Here is a 9,750-nt window from a genome sequence, read left to right as displayed (position 1 = left end):
GCACACCCCTTAGCTGTGTGCACGGCCCGTAGCGGACGGGCTGCAGCGCCGCCCAGCGTTTGTTGCCGCGGGCGCGCAGGGCCGGGAGCTCCGCCCCTCTCCCGGTGTGGTCCCTCCTCCGCGCGGCAGCCCCCGCCCTTAAGTGTCCGGCCGGGATCGGGCGTGGAGCCGCCTGTGCCACGGAGTGGCGGGAGCGGCCCGGCGTGGGGCCACCCACTCGCCTGCGGGGTTGGAGCCTCCGGTCGGCCCGCCCGAGACCGGGGCAGCCGCTCTTTCCTCTCCCCGCGGCACAGCTCTCCTYAGGTAAGGGGGCAGCAGCGTCTCCCCTCCCTTTCCCTCCCTTYGGCCTCTGGTCGGCGAGAGCCGCTGGGATCCGGCCCCGGCCCTGGTTTTCTCTCGAGGGTCCCGCCAGCCGCGCTCTGAGCCCTTGGAGCCGGGGCCTCTACAGCCGGCACGGCCGGGCAGAGCTCGCCTTCCCTACCGGCAGCTGCCGGCGGAGCGCGGCCGCCTCCGAGCCCGGTAGCGCGCTCCATTCCTCTGTTTCCCCGCAGGGAGGCCGCCGGCGGGAGCAGCTCCCGTGCCAATGCTGCTGCCGGCCTGGGAGCTGTGGCTCTACGGGCTCCTCACCGTGGGCTCCCACGTCTACGCTTTCTACGAAGCGCACCAAGTATCCCGAAGTAAGTGTGGGATGTGGGCGTGCTCTCTTGGGCACAGCTTCCCGCCCGTGGCTGGTCAGACTGCTCGGTGTGAGTTCTTGTCTCTGGGTTGGTTTCTTGTTTTTCTGCGAGAAGCCCCCGTGTTCTTCCCAGCTGCCAACCCGCCCTACGCGAGGAAGCAGCATGCGGGTGCCACTGGGAATGGAGCTTTGTYCCAGACCTTTTTTGCCTTTGAGTGCTAGGAAGGCCCATGGTAATGGTGTCCTGGGATGTGGTTGTCAGAAAAAAGATGAGTGAGACCTCTGACGCTCAGCTACTCAAATAGAGAAATTTCAGGAAAGCTGGGTTTGAATTGTCTTGTTTTTCCAGGGTAGTCATTGCAGYCCCTTGTAGGTGGGTAGTTCAGAAGTAGCTGTGCCTTCTAATGGTATTTGCCAGGGTCTGGAGAGGCCCTAGGACAGGTGGGTGCTCCCTGCCTGGGGCTCCAGTGCTGAATCTGGGGCTCAGAGCAATGGTTGAGTTGTCTGTTCAGCCTTGTAGTCAGTTTGTTTCCAATYACCTCCCTCTGCCTCCTATAATCTCTTGGTAGCTGCTGTGGTGGCTTAGTTTGGAGMTGTGGAGCTATGTCGTGCAGAACAAGGGTGGGATTTTAAGCAAATGAAGCATGATTTATAGGTCAAAAGAAGCTGTGTTATAGGACATTGGTATTTTAATGGAAATAAAAGCGGTATTATAAGAGTATAAATAGCTAGAGAGGCTAAGTAACGAAATATATATTGCATTTTGTTGGGCTTTAATCAGCAAGGTTCTACAATATACTCTACCTGGCTCTTGAAAGCACTCAAGGGAAAAACAGGACTGCCAGAAAGGCATTTGCAGAGCAGCAGCAGAAGTGCTGTGTAACTTGGTACATGTGCACCCATGCATATAGCAAGTCTTTGGCAGAGGTGGCAAAGGGCTCTGGAGGCAGCTTCACTGATAAGCTTTCCCCTGTTTTGGCTGTACTGGCAGCTCTCGAGTCTGTTTCCCCCTTCTGCTCTGGTGGGAGAAACCAGGCAGTTCTGAAAAAAGGCGAGTGAGGTCTTGTATGGTAAAAGGCAGGTCACTGCTACTGTCCCTGTTGCAAGTGGGAATCAAAGCACAGGTTCTGGAGAAYTGTTTTGCCATGGCTTTGGGGCAGAGCTGTGGCATGGTTGGGTCCCTTGCCTAGTGAGCAGTCATGTAGTGACCTCMCTTCTCTGGATGTGGGTATCCTTACTGATTCCAGCATGGGAATATGTTGCTCTTGAGCAGCAGAGAACTTATCCCTGACTCGTCCTGCTCTGGCTGCTGTGTCCCTATCAAAGTTTTGTTCTTCCCTGCAGAGTATGAAGCTGCGATGGACAGGTTTGAGCTGGACCCAGGGACCCTCTTTTGGGGGCTAAAAAAGGTAGGAGGGGTAGCAGCATCTCACTTTGGGTCAACAGTGTGAACATTGTGCCTCCATGCCCTCTATGCATCCAAGCTTCTGATTTAGTTTCAGAAGTTGTAGCAACAGTTAGATATTCATAGTTAATTTTAGTCTAATATTTCTGATGAGGAAGAGAGATTGYCAGGGTGTCTCTTCATCTAAGAATCATAATCAAAGTTTTGTTCCTTTTCATGATCCCTGGCTTACGTGTGTATCCTTTGCTACATCAGTTAATAACCCTCTATTTTACTGTTTGGCCTTAAAGCCTTAATCAACCTTGACACTTCCTGCAGCCTTTCCCTCCTTTTTCTTGTCACTGGGTGATTTGGATAGTGCTTAATGTCAATGAATATGCTTTTSTCTTGGTTGGCCTGTAGTACAGCATAGAGGAGAACAGATTTTTGAGGTGTAACATCTTAAAGAAACAAAATCGGTAGTTAAAAAAAAGTAAGAAAACTGGTAGTCCTCTACCCCAAACCAAAAACCAAACACATCTCCACCCCACTTGCTTGCATTTCCTCAAAAGGGTATGAAGTCAAAAGCAAATAATGCAACTAATACTGAGGGTTACTTATACAAAACCGGGAATGTCTGTGGAAGTGCTTTGGTGTTTAGGTGTGCCATCACTGCTGCTAACAGACCTTTGATATGTGCTTTCTAGAAAGAAGCTGTAAGACTGTTTTGAGATGAACTTTTAATGATGCTCTGTATGGGACATGAGTTGATCCCTCTTACCTAATTTAGATGAAAATCTCATGCCACAGATAACTCCAGCTGACCTAACTCCATCTGGTTGCACGTAAGTTTTRTAGAAATGGGAAGTTAAACTTTTCCAGCAAAGCACCTTTCCACTGAAGTTCCTTGTTTTCCAAGGGAGAGCAGAGTTGCTCTCCAAATCCCTCAGAAGTGGTGCTTGCTCACCATCAGCACCAGTGTGAGGCTCAGGAGACACACCACTATCTAAAGTTCTATTTATCTGAACTTTGCCCCACTGGAGTTGAAAATGATGCTGTCTGTGTTCACTGCTGTAAGTGATCCAACTAGATTGCTAAAATGATGTTCTGCAGATGTAGRAGTTCTGTTGGGTAACATACAGATGGCATATTACAGAGGTATTCCCTTGTCCCTTTGGCCAGATGCACATAGTGACCAGTTCCTTTCATGCTACAGGACCCCATGGACTTTGAGTGGAGCTACTGGATTGAATGGGGAAGGGAACGTATACTGTGGCTTCTGGCTGGTCACTTGCTGGTATCACAGATGTCCAGGCTTTTCGTGGAGAAGGTATATAGGGATTTTCTTCACAGCAAGGAGGGGTTTGTTTACTGTGGACATGGAAGGCTTTCCAGTGAGGCCACTGAATGCAGTAAATCCCATTCTGTGTTGTGAATTGTGTGTGGCGGTTGGTTGCCTTAATGTTTGGAGACTTCAGCCTCCAGCCTGTAAGAGCCTCTTCAAACAAGCCATTAAACAGCTTGTTTGACTTCTACACCTAAGAAGGGTGCAGTTATTCCTTTTTGAGGAAAGTGTGTGACATGATGGCTGCTTGAGTTTTGGCATGATTGCTAAATGGTTGCATGATTGTGGGAAATGATTTGTGTGTGGTGTCCCACCTGCCAGTTCGGGGAAGGAAAGGAAGCAGTTATGTTCTTCCTCAAATTCCAGAGGCTTTGATTTTCACATGRTGCTACTACAGAAACACCTTCCCTTTCACCATTAGGGATGCAGTTGGGTTTCCATGTGTGTTCCTAACCTTGTTGACTGTATTTGTCTCTACTGCAGAACCTATATAGGCAGCACARGTATTGAGTGCCTTTTTTTCTTTAGAAATAATGAAACTAAAARTTGTTAATTTTTCTTTTTTGGCAGTATAAACCATGGTGCTTGATGGTTTATGGAATGGCTGCCTGCTGGTTGTTACTGGGAATCAAGGGCTTTGCTGTCATTTTGTTACATGCAGCTATTTCCTTTGCTGTGGCTCAGTTTCARCTGTCACTCCTGACATGGTTGTGCTCCCTTATCCTGCTGTCCACTTTGCGCATACCAGCTGTGGAAGAAACCAAGGTAAGGTGAGAAGGACTAAGTAAGCATCAAATTAATTATGGTGGTGGTTGTCTGGAAGGGCATCTATCTTTATGGCAGCATACTGTCCCTTCAGTTGAYATAAACTGATATAAACCAGCTGGGTTGGTTTGAAAAATCTTAATCTTTAGCGCTGCAGTGACTCATACTGGAGCTCCTCAGTTACAAGAGTCATATTTCTTTATCATGGTGGCCAGGATAAAGGTGCATTGGGATAAATGTATCTATTATGTCTATGTATCTGTATGTCTATCCCAGTGCATTGGAATAAATGTATGTCTATTAATGTTAAGTGGTATTCAGTAGTGCTGGAGTGTAGTAATACTTCACTGGTGCTCTATTAAACACATTTCATTGTAGCTCCAATCATACCAATTTTAGCCGCTGAGWTTTGGATTTGTATCCAGGAGTTACTCAGTTAAGTCTGCCTCTACTTATTGGTGATTGTGACTTCTGCAGGGAGAGAGACTTTCTCTGACTGTTTGATTAGTACCAAATGAGTTACTTGCATCAATCAGTTGTAAATGAGCTCAGTTTTGCTCTTTGCCTAGTGACTCTTTCTGGGTAATACAGATTGGGAAAAACTTCTTCAGTTGATAAACGCAACCCTGTTGTGTTTCACTGGACTAAGGGAAAAACTGTGCATTTGTTATAAGGCTTGTTGGCCTCATGTTTAGGGGGAGGGGGAATGAGTATGTAGAGTCTCTTCATGTGGTGTGGTCAGTTTTGTGCCTTGCTCTGAGGAGAAAGGGCCCACTGTAGTCAGCCAAACTACATTTTSTGGTGTTTTCAAGTTTTTATGTGATGATAGGTGTTTGTAGTTGGCAGCAAGTGTGATACCAAGTGTCAAACAGACAATAAAGGCTCAGTACCATTTTTTCCACCTTAAGCTTTCTCAGGAGTGACTGATTCTCTTCAGATCTGGCTTCAGCTCTAGCAGTCCCTYGGCTATGAATTGTGTTGCCAGCTGGTCTGAATATTGTATTACTGGACTAAATCAGAGGTAGATAATGTTTCATTTTTGTGAGAARAGCTCTCCTGCAGTCCTAGTTCTCTGCAGCCTAACATGTTTCTGGAATCAAGGTGTTGTCTCTTTATGCTGRCTGGAGGTCCTTTCTCCAAAAGCCAATGTTGTTGTTACTGTGTTTAGTACTACTCGCTTCAGATACTCATTCCAGCTGCTGTTGGCTTTAGYTTCTTCCTGCTGCTGCTGACCCCAAAAGTTAGGATCTGAGTAGCCATTGCTGTCTTGCCGTAGAGAAAATACAGCCTTGCACCATCATGATCTGGCTTTGTTTTGTCTTGCAGAGAAAGTGGTATGATACTGAAAATGAGTATTATCTGCTGCTCTTCACTGTGTCTGTCCGCTGCCTCTTCTGTACTAGCTTCAGCTTGGAGTACTGCTGGCATGCAGCRCCCCAGAAGTCATCCCTCTCATTCCCCTGGATGCTGGCATATGTGTTTTATTATCCTACATTTCACAATGGGCCCCTTGTGAATTTTGATGAGTTCAGTGAGCAGGTAACAGTGGTGGTTATTTGGATGTCTAAAGCTGACTTCCACATAATTATAAAAATCATCAAATAATCTGTAGGAATGTGACAATTTTGAGTGTATCATTAGGCACTTTGCAGTGTCCTGGATATCAGCTTTTAAGACAAACCTGTCTCCCCAAGTTCTTGTACTTCACAGGATGTTCTTGCCTGACATCACATTGCTCCCTTCAACCAGGGAGCCAGGGACATGCTTTGTGACATTTGGAGAGTGTTCATAATTTTAACATGCAGCTGCTGGACTGGATTTTTGTTTTCTTCTTCATCAGGTGGAATAAAGTAATGTTTTCAACATAAGCTTGCTATTAACTCTGAAACAGATTTCAGAGTTACAGAAAACTATCAGCTTTCTGATAGTTTTGGGAATTCCTGAAAACTCCAGTTTCTCCTCAGGTTGATGTGAAAACAGCTAATGACTTACTAGGAGCACTTTGCTTCAATTGAGCAGCTTGTTTAATGTGTAAGACCTGYCAATAGTAGGATGCTTTTCTCAGTCTCTTACAGGCTTATTTTCAACCTGCTTTTTACACAGTGGGAAAAGTCCACGTTTTCATCTTTTATTGTTTTCCATATTTTCTTGCACACTTTTAAGTAAGAAGTGGTATCACAACCTATTATGTCTATAGCTAAAATTACGGTGTCAAAATGGACAGTGAACATTTCAAACCATAAAACTGCTTTTTCAGTTTCTGTATAGAAGCCTAGGGATTGCTTGCTTCTGTTTATATTTGGGAATTTTCTGTTGAAGCTAAAGCAAATACTGGGCTTTATGAAAGTGCAACTAGATTCTAATGGACCCTTGAGTGACAAGTCCTATGCTCTATTGTTTTCACTTACTTTGGAAGATGCAAGRTGGAATGTTGTTATTCTGGGTGGGTATTGTGGGAAAAGTCTGCATGGAGTTGCAGAAAAACTAAGGTAATGCTTTGTACTAATTATTTTTTGTAGCTACTGAAGTGTTAACTTCCACCTAAATCCTTGTACACTTAGGAGAGGGACAGTTGTACTGTCTTTCCTAGGACTGTTTCGGAAGACCTATGAGACTCTAAGCTGAAAGCAGCTTGGGAATAGCTGGTAGGAAAAATTGAGGGGGCTTACTTTGAAGCTTAGCTCACCTGATGTGGCTCAGCAAAGACCTATGCAAAGAGCACATACATTCTTGGTGTTGGAAGAAAAAATATTATTGAGAATGAAATGTATTTGCAGAAGGTTCTCACTTAAGTAGGTGACAACAGACATGTTTGGTTAAAGCCATAAAGAAGATGGAGCAAACTGAACAACCTTAATGTTTCTTGTTGGTGTTTGCTGAAGGGCAACAGAGCTCTTACCTGAGCAGAGGATATTCCCTTGGCAGGTGAGGTCAGAAAAGGGTTTCAAAGGTCGCAGTACCCAGCAGTTGATTGAAAATGCAGGACATGAAGAGAGTCTTTATTGATACTATTGGAAGGCACCACTCTCAGAACCCCTTRACTGAAGCTGAGGCTGGAATGAGGGCTCCTACTGAGCACATTGTGTAGCAGAAATTTTGCAGCTGGAGACAATGAAACTGTTGTATGGCCCAGAGTATAATGCCAGTTCTGGCATCCACTGCCAGGCCAAAATGAGACACTGACGCTCTGTAGCCTTTTTGAATTTTTGGGTTAAAACAAGGCATAACAATTCTAGACATGGGTTTGAAGGCCTGTTGTGCAAATTCCTGTGATAAAATGGTAGTCTCTAAACTTTCATCTAGCTGATACAAAGGAATCCTCCAAATGAGTGTGCATGTTAGCTGTACTGTGCTTGCGATTGAGGACYTGTGCAGATGTGTTGATTACTTTCCTTGTATTTGCATTTTTGGTGGCCCGTTAAAGACTGGAGAAGGAAATGCTGCACACAATAATAGATGTGCAATGTGTGACTGAATTTTTAGGCATTCCTATGTTTCTATTTTTTGATTCTATTATCTTTTATTGCAGAAAGATGGTGCAATAATAATATGGCAATGTATTTACTGTAGTTAGCAGTATAAGAGTTTGGAGCATCTTGAGAAGCCTGTCAACCACAAACTTTGCCTTATCTGGTATTTAAGTTGCACTTCCATTTGGTCAGCACCTCATGTAAGTCTTGCTGAGTTTGGCAATGCTGTGGGAGAAAAACTAAGAACTATCTTCAAGTCATCAATTCTCTGCACTTGGTAGAAGTTGGAGGTATTTTGAGTAAGCAGTCTTTATTCCTGTGTTTGGAAGGGCTGCTGCTTGGAAAACCTCCTTCATAGCTGTAGTTTCTTCAATCTTTTTAGATTATTTCCCGAAGTCAAGTTACAGAAAGTCTTGTGTCTGAACTCTGTTCAGGTTAACAACACTTGCCCTGTTTTACAACAAGTTTAGTGCAATGTGTATTGACATTTGGCTTATTGTTGGTTTCTTCTGTTTACTGAGGTTGAGAGTGGAGAGACCAGTCTCCCTTGAGAGTGTGTCAGGAAACTCCAAATGGTGTAGTCAAAAATTCTCAGGATGAATGAGTTTTGTGCCTGGTAATCTTTTAATTTCTTCTTTAGATGAGGAGACAAGAAGCTTTCAATTTGAAGACCAATCTCAGCATCTTAATTGTGGGCATCGTTCGTATTTTCTTTTGGTGGTGCCTGGCTGAGCTGATGATTCACCTCATGTACATCCATGCTCTCTACAGTAGTGCTCTGCCTTTGGAATCTGCGTCTTACTGGGCCTTGGGTGAGTACAGAAGCAATAGCAGAAATCTTTCTTCTTCCCCCCACTTCAAGAACCCAAGTCTGCACCTCTTTTAAGTTTATTTGTAGGTACTTAAATGTAGCACATTAAAGGCAGCCAGTATCATAAGAGTGGTCTGCAGACTCTTAATATAACATTCAGATTCTCCATAAGCTTAGTTGAACTTACCGAGTTGCTTCCTAAATTAAAAACATATTTTCTACTTTTTCCAGGCTAGAGTATCTCTTTAAATATCTAAAATGTTTCTGCCCCTCAAGTTATAGAAGTGGACACTTAAAGRAGTTTATCTAGTGTGGGGATGGAGGAAGGGAGATGTTGAGAATTATTTTTGATCTCCTTTTGTTTGATGTTTCTAGTTCATATTCACATTGAAAGGTAAAAGTACAGAACTTGTGGAAATAGTAGAGGGAAGGACTTGCAAATAAGATGACCTGRAAGTAGTAGTCAGTGCTTCTTAGTTATGTGCTCCTGCTTGGCTTCCCCCACTTCTRCCTTGTCCCCAGGACCCTGGTATTTCATTAAAATGCCCAGCTGTGAGGAAAAGGATTGCTGACAAATGGCAGCATCAATAAGCAAGAGCTTTAGGTGGTGGTATGTAAGCAACAGGCATATGTGGTTGATCTGATTCCTGCCYCCACTTCCCAGCTGTATCACCTGGTAGGAGGAATAAAAGCAAAGAAACCCCAGACCTTAAAACTGGGTTATGAAAACGCCTTGGTGATTCCTGACTTGCAGGAGGTGTCTCTTAGACCAGGGATCAATACACACACACTGGTACAGTCCTGGCCAGTGCTCACTGAAGCTCACCTCTGTCACCCCAATGTATTTGTGTTGGAGGACACTGCATTGGTCAGCAGAGGGCAATGTGTGCACTCRCTGTATAGCCCTGTGTGCATACACACTTGATACGTGTTGTAGTATATAATTAATATATCTAAAAAAGGGTAGGGCAGGTGGAGAGCAAGAAAGGGAGAGGTTTACCTCRGCGGTTTGTTCTAATCCTCACTCAGTCACTGTTTAGAAAGGGGATTCTGAGTTTTTGTTTTCTGTTCTAAACGTCAATTCATTGATGAGTAAAATCTATTAGCTCCTGGTGCTTTTGTGTGTACCAAAACACTGGCCACTTGATAATGCCCGGAAGGCTACAGAATTAGGGATGAAATATTCCAGTTGTGGTGCTACTGGTGGATTCCTCCCTCCCTTCAAGACTACAAGTGTTGATTTTATAGGATGGTGAGAGAATTACTTTATAGACAATGGCTAAGTTGTGTGTATATTTA

General features: G+C 44.6%; 1 protein-coding gene across 1 annotated transcript in view; it reads left to right on the top strand.

Moving 5' to 3' along the window:
• Positions 1-131: 131 nt before the first annotated feature.
• Positions 132-9,750, top strand: part of HHAT (hedgehog acyltransferase) — a gene marked incomplete at its 3' end in the record, with an annotated part of 33,050 nt that continues 23,431 nt past the window's right edge. Inside the window, exons 1-7 of the mRNA XM_057384123.1 lie at positions 132-303; positions 552-677; positions 2,021-2,085; positions 3,277-3,390; positions 3,976-4,170; positions 5,497-5,709; positions 8,281-8,452. Of these exons, the coding sequence (XP_057240106.1) occupies positions 584-677; positions 2,021-2,085; positions 3,277-3,390; positions 3,976-4,170; positions 5,497-5,709; positions 8,281-8,452 (853 nt within the window). The remainder of the gene's footprint in view (positions 304-551; positions 678-2,020; positions 2,086-3,276; positions 3,391-3,975; positions 4,171-5,496; positions 5,710-8,280; positions 8,453-9,750) is intronic.

Source organism: Malurus melanocephalus, unplaced genomic scaffold (assembly GCF_030028575.1).
Source record: "Malurus melanocephalus ecotype Western Australia unplaced genomic scaffold, MMel_1.1 scaffold_687, whole genome shotgun sequence".
NCBI classification, from domain to species: domain Eukaryota; kingdom Metazoa; phylum Chordata; class Aves; order Passeriformes; family Maluridae; genus Malurus; species Malurus melanocephalus.
Note: the sequence above shows the minus strand (reverse complement) of the source record. Positions and strands in the feature narration are given on the sequence as shown.